The 26,861-nt window shown below is 39.8% G+C and overlaps 1 protein-coding gene across 3 annotated transcripts in view; it reads left to right on the top strand.

Moving 5' to 3' along the window:
* Positions 1-24,440, top strand: part of LOC134204856 (plastin-2-like) — a 163,343-nt gene extending 138,903 nt beyond the window's left edge. For all 3 annotated transcript variants that reach the window (XM_062679654.1, XM_062679656.1, XM_062679657.1), the window contains exons 2-6: positions 3,968-4,867; positions 4,930-5,140; positions 5,203-5,481; positions 5,553-5,806; positions 22,077-24,440. In XM_062679654.1, the coding sequence (XP_062535638.1) occupies positions 3,968-4,867; positions 4,930-5,140; positions 5,203-5,481; positions 5,553-5,806; positions 22,077-22,466 (2,034 nt within the window). In that variant the 3' untranslated portion in view covers positions 22,467-24,440. The remainder of the gene's footprint in view (positions 1-3,967; positions 4,868-4,929; positions 5,141-5,202; positions 5,482-5,552; positions 5,807-22,076) is intronic.
* Positions 24,441-26,861: the final 2,421 nt, after the last annotated feature.

Below are 26,861 nucleotides of genomic sequence, written 5' to 3'. Positions count from 1 at the left end.
CCTACCTGCCGAAGGGACCGCCTTTTAGACGTACAGAGGTCTTCTCGCATACGCCCTTGACGCTGGAGCATTTGTAGATGAAATCCAGATAAACTGGTGTTACTGGAAAGAAGCTATCGAATCAGAGCTTTCATCATTAAAATGAAACATGGGAATTGGTAGAGAAACCTTGTAACAAGAATTTTGTCGACTGCAAGTGCTTATCTATTCAAAGTAAAACGAGATGGAGATGGCATGCTGCGCCGCAACACAGCAAAGCTGGAATAATAAAAACGACTGTTTTGCAGGGCTCCCGTTTTGAATGGGGTGCCTAGAAAACGCGAGTGTAATTAACTGTCCTTAACTTCGAGAGGACGACGTACCACTGGAGGTCTACGGAGAGAGTAGATTGAGGAAGTGGAATTGACGACAGCTCACATGATCACCATAGTGGATAAATTGATGAGTCCTAGGCAGATAAACCTAACTCACCATAAGGCAGGGGAGAGGAGTCATTGGCAACCACTCTGTCTTATGGCGAGCAAGACGGTAGAAGAAGTAGGGATTCGCATGGATAACTGCACGATCAATTCTAAGCGGTACTTGAAACCTTTGGAGGTGATGATTGACGATAGGCTGATCTTTGGTAGCCACGTCGACTACGCCTGCAAGAAAGCTTCAACAGCTGTGCCGGTATTATCGAGAATGATGTCCAGTAACTCGAGGGAGTGTTCCAGCAGATATATTATATATTTAATCAGATGGCAACGCGAGTATCCTTTGATTTAGCCGTCCGACGGTAGTCAATTTTCCCATTGACCGTAAAAAAACGATTTCTATTTAACAGACTTTGTGACTCAATCATTGCTAATTAAAAAAGGGAGCTACCCATTTTGTAATGAGCAGAAATTTACCTCGCAATTAGGGCCACAACAAGGCCTCTATTTATTTGTCGCCACGGACATACTTCTGCTGTGATGTCCTGCCGGTTTCCAATCAAGCGCTTGCTTATTTACTCTTCTCGGGAACAAATTCATAGATTTCACGTTAGAGTCGAATTATTTAATTCTTAGTGCGTTGATCGCGCTCCAGCCTGCTTTAAGTCGATTTTAGTTCTAACAGACTTGAATGTGTTTGACCTTCTTCGCTTCTGGCCCGCCTATCGTAAATTTGGGTTTCACGTGTTGACATCCAACGATTTCCTCTTGTTGCAAGACCCGCCATAGACAAACGTCCGGCCGACCTAATTCTGCACATCGTCAGCCAAATCAAAGTCGTTTAAATGCTCCATAGTAATAGGCTACCACTGCTCTGGCAGTCCGTGGTTTGATAATCAATAAATCTCACCCAACATTTTGAATGAGCGCAAAATTAAGTAAATTTTGAACCGCATTTAAGCAGATTTTTTTGCTTGAAAAAGAGAAAATTGTGTAAATCTGGTAAAACGGAAAAAATTAGCAATGATTTGAATTCTAAACAACATTGCTGTTGTGGACTTTTTCACTATTCAATGAAATGAAGAGTAACTTGGAATTTATTTTGTGTCAGAATACAGGCATTTTTTGATTAATTTTATTTGCTAATTATCTATTTCTAATACATGATTCATATCTTAGACTAGGTGTTTCTTAACACTATCATCGCTATTTGCTATGATACATTTTTAATAATTATTAATACATTTCAATTGCCTTTGGAAGTTAGGATTTTTCCTCTGGTTGATTTGAACCATGTCGGAGTTACAATATTTTAAACTAAAACTAAACTTATCCTAATTTATACTAAGGATACAAGGAGCTAATCGTTGCAATAGGAGATTGCAACGAATTTAGTCTAAAATTGGAAATTACTTTATTGGCCATTTGTTGCAATGTCTCAATATTAGAAATTCTATGAAGTTCGTTGGTACTATATCACGGAAGCAACTTCAGAATCATTTTCAAAATTTTATTTTGAATCCTCTGAAGCGCCTCCTTTCTGGTATTGCAGCAATTAGTCCATACTGGTACAGCATACAACATGGCTGGTCTAAAAAAATTGTTTGTAAATCAAAAGTTTATTCTTAAGACAAAGTTTTGATTTTCTATTTATTGAACTGCTGAGCAAGTTTTTGAGCCTTATCGCCATTTGGTAATAAAATTTCATTTCCCTCTTTAAGCGCTGGAATTGACTTTTGAGGTTTTTAAGAATTTTCGTTAATTTACAAAGGGGTTTCGAAATGGGATCCAACTTTGAGACAATATTCTCAAAGTTGATATTTCTCAGAATAGCGAAACGTTTTTAATTTCATTTTGCAAATCTCGCCAAATAACTTTCAAAGCGGGGTCGCGAGTTCTTTGATACTGCCTTCTTCTTACATTTTTAAGACGGATGGAGTTGAATTTAACTTCACATTTAGGAATTGCAATGCCTCTGGCTTCGACAATTAAATTTGTCAAAGATACGAGCGCATTGTCAATATCACTTTTGCATTCAAAGGAATATCAACGTCAAAATTCCTATCGATATATGTTTTACTAGTCCACCCGGCAGACGTTGTCCTGCATAATAGGCGATAAAGAGTGTTGTGAACTGCCCATGTAAAATTTCCATACAAATCATAATTTTAGTATTTCACTATTTTCTCTACTTTTCCCGTGATTTTCGCATGAGTAAATATCATACAAACCATATAAACCCGTCGGAAACGATAACCAACATACTTGCTGAAGGAATGAAGAAAATCCATCCTGCCGTTTTCGAGTTATGCGGATACGAACACAGACCATTTCATTTTTATTATATAGAAAGATATAAAACCCAATCAGATCTATGATAATTAAAAGTAGAGCTGATTGGATTATAAATGGCTTCTTGTGAGATTTCAAATGTCACAGGAAGGTGATCAGAGTCAAAGTCAGCATGAGTTACCAATTTGCCACACAGCTGACTTGAATCAGTTAAAACCAAATCAATTGTCGAAGGATTTCGAGTAGATGAAAAACAAGTTGGGCCATTGGGATATTGAATAGTATAATGTGCCTGTCATAAGACGAGTTTATACAATCCCATTGAATTCCACCACTTAATTGTATCTTGACAGATACGTATTTCGACCTCAAAAGTAAGGCCGTCTTCAGTGTCTCGTACTTGACTCGACTTGACTTGAAGTCGAGTCAAGTACGAGACACTGAAGACGGCCTTACTTTTGAGGTCGAAATACGTATCTGTCAAGATACAATTAAGTGGTGGAATTCAATGGGATTGTATAAACTCGTCTTATGACAGGTGAAAACATTCCACTAAAAAGCTCAAAATAATTTTCTTAGTATAATGTGGTATAATATCCCGCAGAACAATCTTCAAATAAAATTTTTCCGTTGGAATTGCTTTGAGCATTATTCCATGAACGGTATTTGGCATTGAGTCACCAATTACGAAGAATTTAGATTTGTTGCGAGTTAGAATTTGAAGATCAGCTTTCAACAAATTCTTTTGTGGCCCATTGCATTGAAAAGGCAAGTAGACTGCAATGAAGGAAAATTGTCCAAAATTTGTTTCAACAGAAGCTCCTAAGGTTTCAAAAACTTTGGTTTCGAACGAAGAAAATAATTTATGTTTGATACGTCTATTAATGACAATGGCGACCCCACCACAGGCACTGTCAAGACGATCATTTCTGTAGATAAAATAATTTGGATCTCTTTTAATGGAGAGTCCTGGTTTTAAATATGTTTCAGTTATAATGGCAATATGCACATTATGAACTGTTAGGAAATTAAATAATTCATCTTCCTTATCCTTTAGAGAGCGGGCATTCCAATTTAGAACTTTCAGAATACATGCATGTTTTATACTAATAAAAGGGGATGATTTGTTGAGATAACACTTTGCCTAACTATAAGACATTCAGCCATTACCCACTAATTTGATTTATGCATCCATTATGATCCAATCAAATACAAGTTTAACCAATGCGGTATATTTTTTCTTTCCCGTTTTCCAATAGATCGACACAAACAAAGACGGCTTCATCGAACTAAAGGAACTGAAAGACGCCCTCGACCAGGTCGGCTTCAAACTGCCCGGCTACCAGGTCCGGTTAATGATCGACGAGTACAGCAACAAACAACGCTCACACAATGTCGGCAAGCTCTCCTACGACGAGTTTGAAGCCCTGTGCATGGACCTCAAAGCCAAGGATGTGGCGAGCACTTTCAAAACGGCCGTATCCAAAAAAGAAAACCTGGAAACCCTTGGCGGTATGTCGGACTCGTCGGCCGCCGGTACGACACATTCGGTGCGCATCGAAGAACAGTTGGCCTTCAGCGATTGGATCAACTCCAACCTGGGCTACGATCAGGATTTAAAGCACTTGCTCCCGCTGGATCCGGAGGGTAAGCAGCTTTACGACAAAATCAAAGATGGTATCCTGCTGTGCAAAATTATCAACCACTCGTGCCCGGACACTATCGACGAGCGAGCCATCAACAAGAAGAACCTCACTGTATACACCAAATTCGAAAATCTGACGTTGGCCCTGGTGTCGTCACAGGCCATCGGATGTAACATTGTCAATATTGACGCACACGACTTGGCCAAGGGCAAACCTCATCTTGTGTTGGGTCTGCTCTGGCAAATCATCCGCATCGGTCTATTCAGCCATATTACATTAGACAGTTGTCCGGGACTGGCCACCCTGTTGGCGGATGGCGAACGCTTGGAAGATCTCATGAAGCTCTCCCCAGAAGCCATTCTCCTTCGGTGGGTCAACCATCACCTCGAGCGAGCTGGTATCGCTCGACGCTGTACCAATTTCCAGAGTGACATCTCCGATTCGGAGGTTTACAGCTATCTGTTGAATCAGATAGGTCCCAAAGATGCCGGAGTCACGCTGGAAGCACTCAGGGTAAGTGCTCCGTTCAGGTGTTTGTTCTAAAGTAATTATTAATGAATCGTATTTATTTCCAGGAGCACAATACTTTAAATCGTGCAGAAGTGATGTTGCAACAGGCAGCCAAACTGAACTGTCGATCGTTCGTAACACCACAAGATGTTGTTAATGGTGTCTACAAGCTGAACTTGGCGTTTGTCGCTAATTTGTTCAATAACCACCCCGGTCTGGATCAGCCGGATGAAATCGAAGGCCTAGAATCCATCGAAGAAACCCGCGAGGAGAAGAGTAAGTCCACTATCTCAATAGTTGAATTCAAAGTGCTCATTTATTCTTTATCTCAACTTCAGCCTACCGTAACTGGATGAACTCCATGGGTGTGAAACCGCATGTAAACTGGCTCTACTCAGACCTAGCCGACGGGCTCATCATCTTCCAACTGTTCGACATCATTCAACCCGGTATTGTTAACTGGAAAAAGGTGCACCAGAAGTTTACCCCGCTGCGCAAATTTATGGAAAAGCTGGAAAACTGCAACTACGCGGTAGAGCTGGGCAAACAGCTCAAATTCTCCCTGGTCGGTATTGCCGGACAGGATTTGAGTGACGGGAATGCCACTCTTACACTTGGTAAGACAATATTATTAACTTCTTTTTTCGAGGACAATAATTAAAAGTAAACCGGTCGCTTTCAATTTTAGCACTCATCTGGCAATTGATGCGAGCATACACTCTGTCCATCCTGTCACGCCTGGCCAACACCGGCAATCCGATCATCGAGCGGGAAATCGTCCAGTGGGTGAACACCAAGTTGAAAAACGCCGGCAAGAGCACGAGTCTGCGAAACTTCCAGGACTCTTCGATTGCGGACGGCAAGGTCGTTATTGACCTTATCGATTCCATCAAGCCCGGCAGCATCAACTACGATAACGTCAAGGAAGGCGGAAATGCGGAGGTGAGTTGGCAATTTTTATTCTTCCCATTTAGACCTGATTGAAATTTGTTAGCCATGTTAAAGTATAAATTACATTCTATTAAATATCATCGGATTATGACATTTATTTCGAACGTTTTGTATCTTATTTTTGTAATTAATAGACAAAACCTATCAAACGCATTAGTTTATTTTTCAATAATAGGCCACAAAATAGAAGAATAAATCGCCCTCTGTTATACATCACACATCGGTGATGAAAACGTTGGCGCGGAAATTATATTTGCCGAAATAATTGCTGAAATAATCACGTGCTGTGTTGGGAGGAGCTTTTGCTATACATAGGGATAGGTGACTGTGATAACAGAAGACAACATTTTAAATTTTCTTAACTCTGCGAATTTTGTTCTGTGCAGTTCTCTAGGATATACATATAAGATCAAAGACATTGTATTGGACGACCCCAACAGATCAATAAATTTGGCGGAATAATACTGCCTGCATTCGCACATAAATTGCATGAGTCATACTCTCCGCGGCCGCCGTTGAGTTGGATGCTTTGAACGTGTGTTGATGCCACAGGCACTCACCAACATGTGAGAAGGGTGAGAACCGGTGAGAAGCGTTTGATTCCATGGGGGTTGCTCGCACTCTCACTTCTCTTCGCTTTGTATCGCATTCGTTTGGCTATTTATAGCCATTTGTTGAAGTCGGCAAAGAAGATTTTTCTTTCCTTAGCTTCGTGCAGGCATACATATACGATGGTGATGGATCGATGAGGAACATGCTGGATTCTAAATTTGTCTCGCTTTGGTGCGTTTGATTCTATTTTTATTCTTGTTCTATTTTTGTTCATTCCAGTTGGAAAATGTGAACAAGAATGCTGGCCAATAATTATTGCTCCGTTTTGATAATAATTGGATCTTATTACATAGTTTATTCCATTATTTTGATCAGTATGCTGGTACAGAAGAAGTCTGTTCGTAAGAAGACTATTAATTTTAGTAGAACGATTTTCTAGATTTTGATCCTTCCTTAATAACCTTTCAATTAGATAAGTTGAAATTTCTGCTCCAGCTTAAAATGACTTGCAAATTCAGGAATTTCCAATCAAAGTTGTTTGTACGGATTTGGATCGATAATGCCCGTTTCAGTGGAAAATCATAATAAAGCTACCATTTTATCTTCATGCCTGCCGTATACTAACGAGTAACGACACTATCACCTTTGCCTCTAATTTATGGTCTGTGCAATTGAAAAATTGAATCGCAAATGCTTTGTTAGTAAAATAATTAACAAAATTGAGCGTACATCATAGGATGAATAGGGGAATTGCTCCTTGAATCCATACCATGTAGGGTAAGCCACCCAGAAATCATCTCGCCCACCAATTTTAAAATCTTCATTTCTCGAAAACTAGTTGCTGGAAACAGTTGAAGTTCTAATTTTTCCATACAATTATCAAACAATTATAATAAAACTTGAACTTTAACTGTTTCCAACAACTAGTTTTCGAGAAATGAAGATTTTAAAATTAGTGCGCGAAAACTGGGTGAGGGTGATTTCTGGGTGTCTTACCCGTCTTACCCTACCCAAATCAATACCATTAGAAAACAAAGAATTGGTGCGTAAATTGATTTATTTCGCATTTTTGGGATTTTTTCAGCAGTGAGCACGCAAAACACGACATAAATTGAGCATAAATGGCCTGTTTTGCAAATGTTATTGATATAGATATAGGAGCATGCTAATAATAATGAAACAGATATCCTACATTTAAAATTTTAGAAGAAAGATAAATTATTGTTTTCTATTTTTTTTTTTCATTTCAATATGCTTCTCTTTCTTTTTCAACTTATTATAGTACATAAAAAGCTTGCTTTTTATTCTCTAATATGCATTTTTTGCACATTGTCTCAACATAGTTCTGTTAGATGTCCGTCTCAAATATCAAATATCAATAGAGCAATATTTTTCACTAGCTTTAAGTTTCATCAGATATTAAAATATGTTGGCGGAGCTTAATTAACAAAAGATTTCAGCTAAATTTCTTAGGCATGCTACTTAAAATTTTTACCTTTGTGTTTTCTGCTTCTTCCTTCACCTTATAATAAGGCCGTTACAAATATTTAATTAACATTATGTCCTACTGGTCTCTGAAAGGTCAAGGGGGGGGGGGGATAATAAAAAATAAATAATAAAATGAAAAAAAAATCAAAAAACTCCTCGGATTTGTTAAAGAATGTTTTGAAAATCCTCAAAATTATCCGAATTGTATTTTGTTGCCCCCTGAAAATATTATTTTTTGGCAAAAAAAAAAATCCGAGACAAAATGGATTTTAAATATTTGTATCTGCCTAAGAAACAATTGAATTTTAGTTGGTTTGACCAATCTGGAATAGGAAATTCCTGAAATCCTTCTGAGAGGCAGCTGCCAGATACCGAAATGTCCGAAATTGATTTCGCTCCTAAATAACATGATATAGGTTTCAAATCATAATCGTTATTAAGAACATTACTCATATTGATCATTTCTCGCTTAACTTTTCAAAAGGTCCTAAGTAACATTTTTTTCATGATTTAATTTGAGTATTGCAATCAACAGATTAACATGAAATATATTGATATAAGACCTTTTGAAAAGTTAAGCGAGATTTCTACATAATCAGAATACGTTTGATCGATGTTTATTTAAAACTTTCTTAATTTACATGAAACATGAGCAATTTTTTTTTAATTTTTAATTTTAATTAAAGTTTTCGGCATGGGGATCTTATATCTCATGACATGAAAGAGTTTTTAAATAGTTTGCGCTGAATAAGCAAGTATCGATTTTGGGTGGTGTTCGCCGCAGGGATTCTACCACTACGGATACGGTACCAATAGTGGAGTTTTTAGTGAATCCACAAAAAAATGTAAAAAATGGATAACTAAGCCAAATTTACAACTTAAATACCTTAGGCAATAGATGAACTAATAAATTCCCTAACAAAAATAAGATTGTTGCTATTTATTTTATTTTATTTTATTTTATTTTATTGATGTAAACAAAAATAAGATTGTTGCTATTTAACATCAAAATTAGCACAAGTTACTTGCACCACTAATGTGTAGTGGGTACACGGTTCCTTTAATGCAGGCAAATTTTAATTTTGATTCCCATAGTGGTGTTATCCATTGATTTCTTATGAGACTTGCCACTATTGATACAGTTGCTCCACTATTGGTACAACGGAATCAATTTTATAGCACGACAAATCAACTGAAACCATTGTAAACTGTGTAAATGCCAAAAATCTCATAATATAAACCACTTCCTCCACTAAGGGTGCGGTTACCATAATAGCAGTTCGGCATAATGGCAATTTGGCATAATTGATTAAAAATCACAAATTCTCATAAATACTTGATTTTTTCGGATTAGTTAGGTTTTTGTGAATTTTATTGTCATCAGAACCACTGCCCCTCTGCAATTGAGCCTTTTTCAAGGAATTAGTCATGGAGTATAGATACCCCCGAATCAGTTCATTAATGTTACAGTTTGCGAAAAGTGAGTATAGCCCCCGAATCAGCTTGTGAAAAATGTCTCTCACGGTATGCTAATCCCTGGGTTTTAATTGTTGTTGGCTTTTATTATTATACTTTATTATTTACTCAGAGTCGGAGTAATCTTTGCAGTACATAAAACTCGTCTCCATTCTGCTCAGTCCATAGCTGCACGCCGACCACGCAGTCTATAAATAATCCTCAAATTGTCTTCTTCGATGCGCACCTCGAATTCTTGTATCCATCGGATCGTTATCGAGAACCATTTTCACCAGGTTTCTGCCCTGGCTCGACCAGACCCTCTAATGAGGGTTTTGTAGATAGTCAGTTTGATCGTCTCCGAATGTCTCTGTTGGTATCGTTTTCGGAGGTCACCAGCGAGCCCAATTTTACGACTTCTCCAACCACCTTGATTTCGTCCCCACACAAGCTCATCGTGCTTGGCTTCCCTCTTCAGTCTGATGTACAGGGTGTCTGCAAATTATCCGTACAACAAGACAGGTTTTAAAATATTTTTTGGAATAAATTTAAGAACCAGCATGCATTGCATGTTATTATAATAGGACTACATAAACCAAGCTTCAGGGGCAGCAGGGACTATGTACAAGGGCTTGACGATCCCTCCCCAGGCCATCTGCGAGTTGTGGCGCCTGCCTAGGATGTGGTGGGGTTTGACAGTGGGCCCTGTTAAACCTCTATAAAAAGCTGCATGTATCCGCAAGTAGGCTCCGCCAAAGCGACCGTGTGCCGCTCAAAGCACACAAGCTCAAGTCCTGGTGTTAGGTGGGACGCTAAACAGCCCTGACACGACGGACCTCCGACGAGACAGGAGGTTCGCGCAGGCCCAATAAGCCGCCTTTAAAAACAATCATTACGAACGACATAGAAGATAATACGACTCGATACAATCGGCAACGACCTAGGCGACGAATAAAGGATCAAAATTGGAAGCTTGGAACATGGAACTGCAAGTCGCTAGGCTTGGCAGGTTGCGACAGGATAATCTACGATGAATTACATCAGGAAATGCTGCTGAAACGCTGCAGGAAATCTGCTGGACACGACAGAAAGTGTAGAAAAGCGGGCATCGAGCGGCTACCTTCTACCAAAGCCGTGGCACCACCAACGCGCTGGGAACCGGCTTCATAGTCCTGGGAAAGATGCGCCATCCCGTGATTGGGTCCCCGCCAATCAACGCAAGGATGTGCAAGCCGAGGATCCAAGGCCGTTTCTCCACCTACAGTATCATCAACCTGCACTGTCAACACGAAGGGAGACCTGACGACGACAAAGAAGCGTTCTATGCCCTGCGACATACGATGGATGCCCACTGCGGGACGTCATAATCGTCATCGGTGACATGAACGCTCAGGTAGGAAGGGAGGAAATGTATAGACCGGTCATCGGACCGGATAGTCTGCATACCGTATCGAACGACAACGGCCAACGATGCATAAACTTTGCAGCCTCCCGTCGAATGGTAGTCCGAAGCACTTTCTTCCCCCGCAAGAATATCCACAAGGCCACATGGAAATCACCTAATCAAGTAACGGAAAACCAAATCGACCATGTTCTAATCGACGGTAAATTCTTCTCCGACATCACGAACGTCCGCACTTACCGCAGTGCGAATATTGAATCCGACCACTACCTCGTTGCAGTATGTCTGCGCTCAAAACTCTCGACGGTGTATAACACGCGTCGGAGTCGTCCGCCGCGGCTAAACATTGGGTGGCTACAAGACGGTAGACTAGCCCAAGACTACCCGCAGCAGCTGTAAGTGGCACTCCCAACGGAAGAGCAGCTAGGCGCAGCGTCTCTTGAAGATGGCTGGAGAGATATTCGATCCGCCATTGGAAGCACCGCAACCGCTGCACTAGGCACGGTGGCTCCGGATCAGAGAAACGACTGGTATGACGGCGAATGTGAGCAGTTAGTTGAGGAGACGAATGCAGATTGCTGCAACACCGCACGAGGGCGAACGAGGCACGAAACAAATGGGCGCGGAACATACAAAACTCGATTTTCCGAAGGAAAAAGCGCCAGCAGGAAGATCGAGACCGTGAAGAGACGGAGGAACTGTACCGCGCTAATAACACACGAAAGTTCTATGAGAAGTTGAACCGTTCACGTAAGGGCCACGTGCTACAGCCCGATATGTGTCCTTACACATGACATAAACGGGAACCTTCTTACAAACGAGCGTGAGGTGATCCATAGGTGGCGGCAGCACTACGAAAAGCACCTGAATGGCGATGTGGCAGAAACGGTGGCGGTATGGTAATGAACCTAGGACCGGCTAAAAAACAACAAAGCCCCTTCGGTTGACCAACTACCAGAAGAGCTGTTTAAACACGGTGGTGAGGCACTGGCTAGAGCGCTGCACTGGGTGATTACCAAGGTTTGGGAGGATGAGGTTCAACCGCAGGAGTGGATGGAAGGTGTCATGTGTCCCATCTACAAAAAGGGCGATAAGCTGGATGGTAGCAACTATCGCGCAATCACATTGCTGAACGTCGCCTACAAGGTACTCTCCCAAATTTTGCCACTGACTAACACCAATTGCAAGAGAGTTCGTGGGGCAGTACCAGGCGGGATTTATGGTGAACGCTCTACCACAGACCAGGTGTTCACCATATGTCAGGTATTGCAGAAATGCCGCGAATACAACGTGCCCACACATCATCTATTTATCGACTTTAAAGCCGCATATGATACAATCGATTGGGACCAGCTATGGCAGCTAATGCACGAAAACGGATTTCCGGATAAACCGATACGGTTGATCAAGGCGACGATGGATCGGGTGATGTGCGTAGTTCGAGTTTCAGGGCATTCTCGACTCCTTCCGAAACGCGTAGAGGGCTACGGCAAGGGGATGGTCTTTCGTGTCTGCTATTCAACATCGCTTTGGAGGGAGTAATACGAAGGGCAGGGATTGACACGAGTGGTACGATTTTCACGAAGTCCGTCCAGTTATTTGGTTTCGCCGACGACATTGATATCATGGCACGTAACTTTGAGAGGATGGAGGAAGCCTACATCAGACTCAAAAGCGAAGCTAAACGGATTGGACTAGTCATCAACACGTCGAAGACGAAGTACATGATAGGAAGAGGCTCAAGAGAGGTCAATGTAAGCCACCCACCTCGAGTTTCTATCGGTGGTGACGAAATCGAGGTGGTTGAAGAATTCGTGTACTTGGGCTCACTGGTGTGGTGACCGCCGATAACGATACCAGCAGAGAAATTCGGAGGCGCATAGTGGCTGGAAATCGTACGTACTTTGGACTCCGCAAGACGCTCCGATCGAATAGAGTTCGCCGTCGTACCAAACTGACTATCTACAAAACGCTTATTAGACCGGTAGTTCTTTACGGTCACGAGACCTGGACGTTCCTTGTGGAGGACCAACGCGCACTGAGAGTTTTCGAAAGGAAAGTGTTGCGTACTATCTATGGCAGGGTGCAGATGGCTGGGTACATGCAGGAGGCGAATGAACCACGATATGCAACAACTGTTTAACTATCCATCGTTCACACCGCGAAAATCAGAAGAGTGCAGTGGGCCGGGCACGTAGCCAGAATGTCGGACAGTAATCCGGTTAAAATGGTGCTCAACAACGATCCGACGGGAACCAAAAGGTGAGGTGCACATCGAGCAAGGTGGATCGATCAAGTATAGGACGATTTGCGTACCCACCGCAGACTGCGTGGTTGGCGAAGTGCAGCCATGGACCGAGCTGAATGGAGAAGACTTTTATGTGTAGCACAGGCCACTCCGGCCTTAGTCTGATAATAAATAAAACGAGTGTGAGAACGAGCTCCTTAAATGGATCCTCCGGTGAATTGAAGTTATAATTCCGTAAGGTTTGCGTTGCCAAGGATTAAAGCTGGCACAGAAACAGTTTGCGCTGTTCCCTTGAGCTTAGGTCTTGCGTCAACGAAGTAGATCGTGTTTTCGCAGTAGATATGGATTGGTTTCCCGACCTGTGGATCTCCGGGAGACGAATGCTTTGGTTGGTAAGGTCGGAGTTACTTATACTGTTGATAAAAAGGCGTACATATAACGCACCGGCCAGGTCGATGCCAACGTTTTCAAACGGGTGCGCCTGATTGACTCGCACCGAGGGAAGCTGGTGCCATCAACTGTTCGAGTGGCTTCGGATAAACGCGAACGCATGTTGAACATCGTTCGACGTTTTTTTCACTTTCCGGCAGCCAGAGCACCTGACGGAGCCATGAAACTAGTGAGTCTAGTGTGTTTAGTCTTTTCTCGTAACGCTTAGTTTGGTAAGGCGAATTTTTGTTTTGCTTTAGATTGTCTACGATGCGTTTTTGGTTGAGGTCAGATCTGTCCCTCAACGATGTTTTATTCACTTCTGAATCTTCGAGTTTGTCGCTGCGGCGGTTATAAAAAATGTACTGCCAAGTGCTAATGCCCGAGCAGCATCTTCCATACTTCAAAACGCGAACTATTATCGCAGATCATCGGCCTGTCCAATTCATCGATCCTTCTCAAAAGCAAAAATTTTACTCCAGGGCGTGTGCAAATTTCGACTATACAATTACGGATTTCTCGTCATGTCCACAGCTCTGGTTACTTGCGTCCTGAAGTCCACGGCTTCAGTGATGTTTCGAAAGCAGCTAACGGCGCCTACTTAGTGCTTATTTCATCTCTATATCTTCTCTACTGGATCCTGCGTCGTTCGACTGCTTATGTCGAAGATAGCTCTAGTGTAAAATGCCTCCAACCCAGCCTCGTTACTCTAGTGGACATAGAGTTCATCCCACCTATTGAACATGGCCTAGGCCATGTACATGCACCGAACAGCACCGAAATTTCACCCATTTTTACTTACTTATGGATCCTGTACACCTCCGGTGGTGCAAAGGGCCGACTTGAAAGATCTCCATCCTGAGCGTTGCCCGGCTATCGCTTTAACCTGTTGCCAGGTTAGATTTCGGTCGACTTATTTTATTTCTTTATTGAGGCTTCGCTGCCATGAGCCTCTGGGTCTGCCTCTGCTGCGATATCCCGCTGGGTTCCAGTCTAATGCTTGTTTACAGATTTCGTTTCCGCCCCTACGTAGAGTGTGGCCGACCCAGCCCCACTTCCGATCCCGAATTTCTGTTGCTATCGGCCTCTGGCCTTTTACCCATGACCTAGGGAAACGGTTCGGCACTTCATCGCATAGCTATTTCCATCCCATAGAAAACAAAGCAATGAAAGGGAATTTGGTTTGTTTCTTATTTTTGTGATTTTTTTACCAGTGAGCACGCGTGTTAGCAAAAAGGAACGACGAGATTAGTGCTGTATTTCTTTGTTTTGCGATGAGATGAATATACGCACAGTGAGATGGAAAACGTAACAGTTCCCCTATTTGTGGGACTGATTCCACTATTGCGCTGGACTAGCTTGTCGCGACACCGTCATCATGGAAGACGTTTGTGGCCAATCGAGTGGCTGAAATCTAAGAGCTTACCTCACACGATGTCTGGAGCCATCAAGGACAATCTAGCGGATCTCATCTCTCGCAATATGAATCTCGATGAATTGTTAGAGAAATCTCCAATCTCCGTCCACTGCTACGAAACTGTACCTTTCTTCGCTGACATTTCGAATTTCGGAAACGAAATCCAAAAACTGGCAAGGTGGATCGTAACTCTAAGCTTCGGTTCATGTGTCCGGAGTTAGTGGATCCGACTTGACTGCCGGAGACATGACGCTCATCTGCCCATCAAAAGAAAGCATTCGATCGAATTACTGGTGGTATTGTGCGATCGCCGCTTTATGGGGCTGTTAGTAACGATGGTTTGTGAATGACTCAGTGAGGTCGATAACTCCAAAGTTTTCGAAGGACAGCTGATATTCGTTTGTTAATTTTTGGTGCATTGCGTGCTTCTCAGAATACTGGAAAAAGAAATAGAAACACTGAGTAGCGTTCTACCAATTTTCGTCAATCCGCGACAGCAGTTCTTCTTCGCTTTGAATTTTGTATTTCTTGCAAATGCCAGAAACAGTGAACCAATTCTCGCTTAGCCTCTCAAGGTAACGCATCAAAATTCGAGAAGGATTCCAGCATATCGAAGAGCACGCTAAAAGTGACTCAACTCAGTCCAAGAAAACGAACTCATCAACCAACTCGAATCGAGTTACTCGATTCCGCCACCACCGATACAAATTCGTGGTGGATGTCTAACGTGGTCTTCTCTTGAGTATCTTTGTATCATGCTTAGGGTAAGCTTCCTCCATCTTCTTATGTTTGCTTACTTTATATTATTAATGTCACCGCACCCTCCAAAGGGATGTTAAAGAGCAGGTACACTATAGATTATCATCTTATTGACGTTTCAAATGGACTCCAGAGCGTCGCTGGAACTCGAACAACGCACCCGATCCATTGTCACCTAGACCAATCGTATCAGTTTATCAGATAATCCGAATCCAACGAAAGTTTTATAAAAACTCATTTATCTAGTACCTATGACAAACGTCTTCAGGAACAGCATTTTTTTGATAATGCAGTTTGCTTCAAATGTATTTGTAGTATTGGAGGTTAAGTAAATAGAAAACAAATATAACAAAGCATAAGTTCCTTTAAACATACTTGATAATTCTTAAAAAAATAGTTTGGGGTCAACTATAAATCTTCTCATATCTCAAACTCTTGAATGTGTGGTGTAACCAAGCTATGAAAGCTCGGTGCGTATTGCTGGGAATCAACCGTGAAGTAGGCAATTAAATGTCATCTAATGCAAGTCGATGGCATTAATGGTAAAATATGACAACAAGGTACGAATGATATGCATGAAGCGTTAACTCATCACTAACGGACCATGACTCATATGTCTATGAATATGAGAAAAATGATCGAACAGATTTGAATAGTTGGCAGATGTGTGTGGAAACGCATCGACCAGGGCTACACTACTTTAACGTAGTGCCCATCCCGGGACCAGGACCTACAGGAGTAGGTCCAAGTAGCAGCGGAATTCCCGGTGACATTGGTAGACAGTGAGTAAGCGGGTGGCACCGCCCTCTGCTGATCGAAATGTCACTGGAGGAAGCAGATTCTCGTGGACAATTCGAGTAGAAAGCACTGCTCTCTACTTGAATTGTCGTTCGGAGGTGACAGCATTCGCTCCGATGGCGAGTAGCGGGTGGCACCATTCCGTCAATCGGAGCTTGGAAGTTCCGGTCACGACAATGGCGCAAAAAGGTAGGTTTGGTAGGCTCTCCGGTGGAGATAGACGGAGAGCCAAGAAAAAGAAATAGACTCCGGTAGAAGTAGACGGAGGTCTTAGAATAAACAAGGCTCTCTGGTGGAAATAGACGGAGAGTCAAGGAAAACTAAAAGACCCCGGTGGTAGAAGACGGAGGTCTAAAGATAAAGAAGACCCTCCGGTGGAGATAGACGGAGAGTCGAGAAATTAAAAAAAAAAAAGTGCTGGAGACAGAAAGAGTGTTAAGAATAAAAATTTAATTGGATATGTAATTAGATTGGGTATTAGATTTGGAAATCAAATATTTTCCATAAGTTTTATATGCAAAGATGTAACGACAAAGTTATTTGGATTGAATTAGATTTGTTATTGCATTTAAGAATGGATTTAGAGTATGATTTATATTGCATAATATTAAGATAAAATTTGAATTAAAATTGAATCGGATTTGAAAAAAGATTTGAATGTGTTTCAGTGGAATGGAAATTAAACTTAGAATTGAATGTGGATTGTAATATATTGAATTTGGATTCGATTTGGTTTTGATTTGCTTTGAATTGGATTTGGATTGGATTTGGATTAAATTTGGATTGAATTTGGATTGGATTTGGATTTAGATTGGGACTGGATTTGTATTGAATTTGGGTTGCATTAGATCGAATTTGTATTGGATTTGGTTTGCCTTAGATTGGATTTGATTTGGAATTGAATTGGATTTGGATTTAATATGGATTGTATTAGATCGAATTTGGATTGGATTTGGATTGCATTGGATTGGATTTAGATTGGGATTTGGACTGGATTTGGATTGAATTCATATTGGATTTGGATTGTATTTGCAATAGATTTAAATTTAATTAATAAAATAAAATATTGATGTACATATGAAATCAAAATGAATTAGAAGTTTCGGATTTGGATTATATTAAATTTTGATTGGATTGGATTGGATTTGGATTTAAATTTAATTTATGTTGGATTTGGATTGGATTTCAATTGGATTTATTTTTTAGGTTTGCATTAGATTGATATTGGATTGTTTTGATTTTTTTCATTTGGGTTGGATTTGGACTGGATTTGAATTGGATTCAGATTGAATTTGGATTGGATTTGATTTGGATTGGTTTAGGATCAGATTTGGATTAGAATTGGATTGGATTTGGATTAGATTTGGATTGGATTTGGAGTGGATTTGGAGTGCATTTGGATTAGATTTGGATTGTATTTGTATTGAATTTCGATTGTATTATATTGAATTAGGATTGGATTTGGTTTTGATTTGCTTTGAATTGGATTTGCAATAGATTTGGATTGGATTTGGATTAGATTTGGATTGGATATGGATTGGATTTGAATTGAATTTGGATTGGATTTGGGTTGGATTTGGATTGGATTTGGATTGGATATAGATTGAGACTGGATTTGGATTGATTTTGGATTGTATTAAATCGAGCTTGTATTGAATTTTTGCCTTAAATTGGATTTGAATGGGAATTGAATTGGATTTGTATTTAATTTGGATTGTATTAGATCGAATTTGAATTGGATTTGGTTTGCATTGGATTGGATTTGTATTTGGACTGGATTTGGATTGAATTCGTATTGGATTTGAATTAGATTAGCAATGGATTTCAATTGGATTTGCATAGGATTAAGATTGGATTCGGATAGGATTTAGATAGGTTGGATTTTGATTGTATTTGGATTGGATTCTGATTGGATTTATATTTGAATTTGATTTGGATTGAATCTGGATTGGATTTGGGTTGGATTTGAATTGGATTTGGATTGGATTTAAATTGAATTTGGATTGGACTTGGATTGGATTTGGATTTAGATTGGGACTGGATTAGGATTGAATTTGGATTGCATTAGATCGAATTTGTATTGGATTTGGTTTGCCTTAGATTGAGTTTGATTTGGAATTGAATTGGATTTGGATTTAATTTGGATTGTATTTAAATCGAATTTGGATTGGATTTGGTTTGCATTGAATTGGATTTGTATTTGGACTGGATTTGGATTGGATTCGTATTGGATTTGAATTAGATTTGCAATGGATTTGAATTAGATTTGCAATAGATTTAAATTTAATTTGGATTAGATTCGTATTGGACTTGCATTGAAGTTGATTAAAATTTGGATTTGCATAGGATTAAGATTGGATTCGGATAGGATTTAGAAAGATTGGATTTTGATTGTATTCTGATTGGATTCGGATTGGATTTATATTTGAATTTGATTTGGAATTGAGTTGGTTTAGATTTGGATTAGATTTGGATTGGATTTGGATTGGATTTGGATTGGATTTGGATTGGATTTGGATTGGATTTGGATTGGATTTGGATTGGATTTGAATTGGATTTGGATTTAGATTAGGACTGGATTTGGATTGAATTTGGATTGCATTAGATCGAATTTGTATTGGATTTGGTTTGCCTTAGATTGGATTTGATTTGGAATTGAATTGGATTTGGATTTAATTTGGATTGTATTAAATCGAATTTGGATTGGATTTGGTTTGCATTGGATTGGATTTGTATTTGGACTGGATTTGGATTGGATTCGTATTGGATTTGAATAAGATTTGCAATAGATTTAAATTTAATTAGGATTAGATTCGTATTGGACTTGCATTAAAGTTGGTTAAACTTTGGATTTGCATAGGATTAAGATTGGATTCGGATAGGATTTAGAAAGATTGGATTTTGATTGTATTCTGATTGGATTCGGATTGGATTTATATTTGAATTTGATTTGGAATTGAGTTGGATTAGATTTGGATTGGATTTGGATTGGATTTGGATTGGATTTGAATTGAGTTTGTATTGGATTTGGATTTAGATTGGGACTGGATTTGGATTGAATTTGGATTGCATTAGATAGAATTTGTATTGGATTTGGTATGCCTTAGATTGGATTTGATTTTTAATTGAATTGGATTTGGATTTAATTTGGATTGTATTAAATCGAATTTGGATTGGATTTGGTTTGCATTGAATTGGATTTGTATTTGGACTGGATTTGGATTGGATTCGTATTGGATTTTAATTAGATTTGCAATGGATTTGAATTAGATTTGCAATAGATTTAAATTTACTTTGGATTTGATTCGTATTGGGCTTGCATTGAAGTTGATTAAAATTTGGATTTGCATAGGATTAACATTGGATTCGGATAGGATTTAAATAGGTTGGATTTTGATTGTATTCTGATTGGATTCGGAATGGATTTATATTTGAATTTGATTTGGAATTGAGTTGGATTAGATTTGGATTGGATTTGGATTGAATTTGGATTGGATTTTGGTTGGATTTGGATTGGATTTGGATTGAATTTGGATTGGATTTGGATTTAGATTGGGACTGGATTTGAATTGAATTTGGATTGCATCAGATCAAATTTGTATTGGATTTGGTTTGCCTTAGATTGGATTTGATTTGGATTTAATTTGGATTGTATTAGATCGAATTTGTATTGGATTCGGTTTGCATTGGATTGGATTTAGATTTGGATTTGGACTGGATTAGGATTGGATTTGGATTGGATTTGCAATGGATTTGAATTGGATTTGCAATAGATTTAAATTTTATTAATAAAATAAAATATTGATGAACATATGAAATCAAAATGAATTAGAAGTTTCGGATTTGGATTGTATTAAATTTTGATTGCATTGGATTGGGATTTGAATTGGATTTAAATTTAATTTATATTGGATTTGGATTGGATTTCAATTGGATTTATTTTTTAGGTTTGCATTAGATTTGCATTGGATTTGTTTTGAATTTTTTTTATTTGGATTGGATTTGGACTGGATTTGAATTGGATTCGGATTGAATTTGGATTGTATTAGATTGAATTTGGTTTGCCTTGAATTGGATTTGGATTGGACTCAGGTTGGATTTGGATTCGATTTGGATTGGATTTGAATTGGATTTGGATTCGTTTAGGATCAGATTTGGATCAGAATTTTGATTGGATTTGGATTAGATTTGGATTCGATTTGGATTGGATTTGGATTGGATTTGGAGTGGATTTGGAGTTAGAGTGCATTTGGATTAGATTTGGATTGGATTTGTATTGGATTTCGATTGTATTATATTGAATTTGGATTGGATTTGGTTTTGAATTGGATTTGAATTGGAATTTGATTGCATTTGGATTAGATTTGGATAAGATTTGTACTGGATTTGGATTGGATATGGATTTGAATTCAATTTGGATTGGATTTGTGTTGGATTTGGATTGGATTTAGATTGGGACTGGATTTGGATTGAATTTTGATTTTATTAAATCGAATTTGTATTGAATTTGGTTTGCCTTAAATTGGATTTGAATTGGAATTGAATTGGTTTTGTATTTAATTTGGATTGTATTAGATAGAATTTGGATTGGATTTGGTTTGCATTGGATTGGATTTGGATTTAGATTAAATTTGGATTTAATTTTAATCGAATTTGGATTGGTTTTGGATAGGATATCGATTGGATTTGGTATTTGGTTCGAAATCGAGTGTTGATTGCCAATTTGAAGTTTAACTGCTGTTGAGTTGGAAATTAAAAAATATATATAACGACTGGATTATATTTACTAAAAGTTTTGATATGTTGAATTTGGATTGAAATTGATGTTGAATTGGATGCTAATGATAAGAAAATTCTAAGGGCATTTGGATTTAATTCTAATTAATATAGGATTTCAAATGAATGAAATTTTTTATTAAGGATTGATTCAAAGAGTAGAGGTGAGCGGGATTGTAGTATTGGAGGTTAAGTAAATAGAAAAAAAATATAACAAAGCATAAGTTCCTTTAAACATACTTGATAACTCTTTAAAAAAAAATAGTTGGGCTCTAACTATAAATCTTCTCATATCTCAAACTCTTGAATGTGTGGTGTAACCAAGCTATGAAAGCTCGGTGCGTATTGCTGGGAATCAACCGTGAAGTAGGCAATTAAATGTCATCTAATGCAAGTCGATGGCATTAATGGTAAAATATGACAACAAGGTACGAATGATATGCATGAAGCGTTAACTCATCACTAACGGACCATGACTCATATGTCTATGAATATGAGAAAAATGATCGAACAGATTTGAATAGTTGGCAGATGTGTGTGGAAACGCATCGACCAGGGCTACACTACTTTAACGTAGTGCCCATCCCGGGACCAGGACCTACAGGAGTAGGTCCAAGTAGCAGCGGAATTCCCGGTGACATTGGTAGACAGTGAGTAAGCGGGTGGCACCGCCCTCTGCTGATCGAAATGTCACTGGAGGAAGCAGATTCTCGTGGACAATTCGAGTAGAAAGCACTGCTCTCTACTTGAATTGTCGTTCGGAGGTGACAGCATTCGCTCCGATGGCGAGTAGCGGGTGGCACCATTCCGTCAATCGGAGCTTGGAAGTTCCGGTCACGACAGTATTGATTATTATTTATGTAACTAAAGAGTGTAATTTTTGCATTTACTTATTTGTAATAAAATATTAACCGGTGCCATTTATCTTCGTTCGCAGGAAAACCTAGAAAACGCCAAGTACGCTGTCTCGATGGCGCGCAAGATCGGCGCCCGGGTGTACGCCTTGCCGGAGGACATTGCCGAGGTGAAACCGAAGATGATCATGACCGTGTTCGCGTGCCTGATGGCCATGGACTACGTGCCGAACATGGATAGTGTTAAAAATGGCACGACTGCCACGCCGGTTGTGGTGGCGGCGGTCACAGCACCGGAACCGGTTACCAAGGTGGAAGTAGTCGAACCAGTTACGACGAAAGCAATCGAAGTGGTAACTAACGGAGGGGGTGACAGTAATGGGGTTATTATCACGACCAACGGAAACGGTGCAATCGAAGACGGAACGGAAACGACGACCGTGGAAGGAGTTGTGGACGAGTTCGCCGATTAAATCATCCGCGTTGAAGCTAAGTATGTAGGGTTTTGCGTAGTGCGCATATTAGTCACAATACATTTGTAAAGGACGATGGGAGCGGGCGGGTTTCATACCGACTCGGGCGCGGGTTTGTAGCTAGGACCATAAACTATATTGTTTAGTTTTTAGATGAAATTTATTTTCAATGCGAATTGTTTCTTTCCAAACAAGGGTCTCAGTTGCCGCAATCAAATGATTGAACGATTGAACATTTTACATGTTGTATGACTGGAATGTTCGAGGGTGTATTTTTCTCAAAACAGCGCTCATTCGTCAGTTTGAGATGATGATGCCGACATTGTTGTTGGTGATGATGAGAGCCCCAAAGGTTTATACAGATAGGTGTTCCAGCAAAGACAAGAGCAGAATTTATAAGCGATTCAGCGATTTGATAGTTTGCTTTGTCGTATCTGTATCGATTGTTTACAAATAATATGACGACATTAACGACATAAATAATGCTATGTTGTGAAGATGTTTCAGTAACGTTCTCATCGTTCTGGAACCTAATTGTATAGGTTGAAACACCTATCTTTATAAGTTTTTGTTTTGCCAAGAGATTAAGCTAACTGACTCAGTTGTTATGAGCACACTGATCGAAAAATGCCAATAAATTCAGTTTGTTAATAACGTTTTCTTGAGAAGAAAACCTTTGTCAAATACAAATTTGAGTTCTTTATAACCATGATGAAACTTTATTTTCTATCTACTTTGTATTTATATATAAAATATTGACTATCGTATCAAACACATGTATTATATTTTAAAAATAATCGGCAAAATAATAAAATTAAATCCTGCATCCACTTGCGAAGAGGAGTAAATTTGTTGATTTTTTGCACTTAACAATGTATTGAGGAAACAGAATAACTATACATTTAAGTTTTGTCGTTTGAGCTTTGTAACATCTTTCTTCCCTACGTACGTACGTATAAATTATTAGGCAAACAGCGTGCCAAAATTAAGATAAATTTGTTTTCGATCGCGAATTTGATTGAGATTTGAAAAAATGAAGCATGAAAGTATACTGAAAGGGAGTGTGGTTGTGTTCAGGCGAATGCCACAAAACAATAAATCCAAGCTATTGTATGTGAAAGTTGTGACACCCTATGTTTATTCTCTTGGCCTTTGATCACTTACTATACTATTCATGAAATTGCGTTAGAACAGAACAAAATGCTATTAAATGTATTATTGAATCATACATCTTTACTAAATCAAATCAGGATTATCTGCTGCTATCCCAGCAATAAAGTCGTACTATAACTCTATCAAAATATCATTTCCAAAAACATAATCAGTAATAACAGTCGTGTTTCTTTGTCTTGCTTCTATGCCATCAATTTTTGTTACGCTATTGATGAGTGCATTTTGATCTACACATTAGCAGAACGTATCATATTTTCTTCATTGGTTGCGAAGAATGCCGTCTCCTTAATTTTTTGCTCTGTTTGTAAATCAAATTTATCTTATAGGTGTAACCTATTAGCAAGTAGAATTCCTTCGTATTAAGATATAGCTAAGCAACAAGTGAATAGAAAGACAACATTTTAAACACCACCTTAACAGCGCAAGTTAAACGAATTGAACTAATCAGTTAGATATACAAACAAACAAACAACGTTTGCAAATTATACCAACGGTAACAAATAATTAAAAAAAAGCTATTAACAACCGTAGACAGTAAACAGCATTTTGGAATTGAAGTTTTATTGCATTTTATGACGCATTGTGGTAGGCTGCGAGTGGTTTTTGAGCTACGCACTATACGCATTGTGAAGCCCACCTAAGCCACATGACGGCCATGATGCGGCGTGCACCTAATGTAGTAAGTACAGACAACTATTATACATTATAACAGCTAGTTTATTGGCTAAAACCGTAACTCTATGAAATAGGTTAACTACCGCAACATGCTAAACCGTGAATAAATTCAGTAAATAATATCAACAGTCTAATATATACATTTATCCGAATTACTCCCTAATAACTCTTTTGAAGAACAAAGATTTTTTTCTATTTATTGGTCTTAATGCCGGTACTAAAACTTCCGTCTGCCGAGTACACTGGGTCGCTTTTTACGCTCATTTCTCAATGCTCCTCAATCTACAGAACATTTTCAATGCTATTTTTCAAGATTGGGCTACTATTTGCCCGATTTTGAACAAACATGAGGTGAATTTTTCAGGCCAGTTCACACGTGCAGCACTTTTCCGGTTTTTGTTTTAGATTTTTTAAATAGTTAGAGGCTTCAAAAAATATGGGTTCTTCGGAGAAGTTGACCTTAAATAAGCCAGAGAATCGACTGAGACAATAAAACAAGATACAATTTTTGAAGGGAAAGGTCAATTGGGGCTTCATCAGATAGGGGTTCGCTAATTTGGGCAACACTTAGAAAACGGCAACTTTCAGAACTCCTATAGAAACTAGCGCCGCTAAGCGGAAGAGTTTCGAAAAAATATGATCTGCAACGCTTTTGACCTCCTGAACAAATCTGTAAAAGACGACAACTTCCTAAATCTTACGGATTCCACAATATATAACCCAAAAAGTAATGTTATATACACTAGCGCCACTAAGCGGAAGAATTCCGAAGTAATATGATCTGTGACAATATGGTTTTGACCTCCTGAACAAATCTGCAGAAGGCGACAACTTCCTAAATCTTACGGATTCCAAAATATCTTACTTATATCAGGTGAGCATCAACCACACAATTTGTATGAAAATTACAACATGCTCCGACGTTTTGAGGTCCCGAAAGGCCATTTTCGGCCCGATGGGAGATTTTAAGATCTCAAGGGGAAGCCTCGGATTCAGGGTTACTTACTTATGGATCCTGTACACCTCCGGTGGTGCAAAGGGTAGACTTGAAAGATCTACATCCTGAGCGCGCTATCGCTTTAACCTGTTGCCAGGTTAGATTTCGGTCGACTTCTTTTATTTCTTTATTGAGGCTTCGCCGCCATGAACCTCTGGGTCTGCCTCTGCTGCGATGTCCCGCTGGGTTCCAGTCTAATGCTTGTTTACAGATTTCGTTTCCGCCCCTACGTAGAGTGTGGCCGACCCAGCCCCACTTCCGATCCCGAATTTCTGTTGCTATCGGCCTCTGGTGACAACGACGATGGAGCTCGTTGTTTGAGATCCAGGTGTGAGGCCACCAGGCCCGAATTATATACCGCAGGCATCTGTTAATGAACACCTGCAGCCGTTGAGTGTTCTCCACTGATACACACCATGTTTCGCTAGCGTATAACAGCACAGATTTCACGTTAGAGTTGAAAATTCGTATTTTGGTGCGTTCACTTATCTGCCTGTTTTTCCAGATATTTCTTAAATTTGCAAAGGCAGACGTTGCTTTCTTGATCAAGCGCATGGTACCGATCTTGGAACCGCCGTCCGACGCCATTTGGCTACCAAGATATTGGAAGCTTTCAACATTCTCCACTGATTGCCCGGCTACTGTTAAACTGGAAGGAGTCACCGTGTTTACATCCAACGATTTGGTTTCATTGACGGTGATGACTAAATCTGCCGAGGAGGAGCGCTCGGCAAGGTCGTTGAGCTTACTCTGCATATCAGAGCGCCGTTGCGCGAGGAGTGCAACATCATCCGCCAATTCGAAATCATTTAGGTGCTCCATGGTTATAGGCTGCCATAACAGCCCACGGTTTGGTTCACGGTCAATCGCATCTACCAGAATCTCGTCGATTACGATGAGAAACAGTAACGGTGATAGAATACATCCTTGTCTCATACCAGCTACGACCCGGATAGGGTCGGACAAGACCCCATTGTGCAGCACTCTACACGAGAAGGCCTCGTACTGTGCCTCGATGAGGCCGATGAGGCCGATGATTTCCTTGCGTCTCAGGGCGCCCCACATATTTTCGTGATTGAGACGGTCGAAAGCTTTTTCATAGTCAATGAATACCAAGTAAAGGGACTCTTGGAATTCGTTGACCTGCTCCAGAATGATGCGGAGCGTGACAATATGGTCCACACAGGATCTTCCGGCACGGAATCCGGCTTGCTGCCGCCGGAGAGTCGCATCGATCTTCTCCTGAATCCGGGCTAGGATAATTTTGCACAGAACTTTGAGAACGGTACACAGCAACATAATGCCTCGCCACTCTCCAGTTATCGCATACAGTCAGGTCACCCTTTTTGGGCACCTTCACTAAGAAACCTTGCATCCAGTCGACCGGGAAAGTTGCGGTGTCCCAGATATTACGAAATAAACGATGCAGTAGTTGAGCGGATGTCATGGGGTCAGCTTTGAGCATCTCGGCTGATATGCGATCGACCCCTGGAACTTTATTCGATTTCATGCTTTGGAGGGCTGTTTAAATCTCTTGCAGTGATGAAGCT

This window comes from Armigeres subalbatus, unplaced genomic scaffold, assembly GCF_024139115.2.
Source record: "Armigeres subalbatus isolate Guangzhou_Male unplaced genomic scaffold, GZ_Asu_2 Contig937, whole genome shotgun sequence".
In the NCBI taxonomy this organism is placed as follows: domain Eukaryota; kingdom Metazoa; phylum Arthropoda; class Insecta; order Diptera; family Culicidae; genus Armigeres; species Armigeres subalbatus.
Note: the sequence above shows the minus strand (reverse complement) of the source record. Positions and strands in the feature narration are given on the sequence as shown.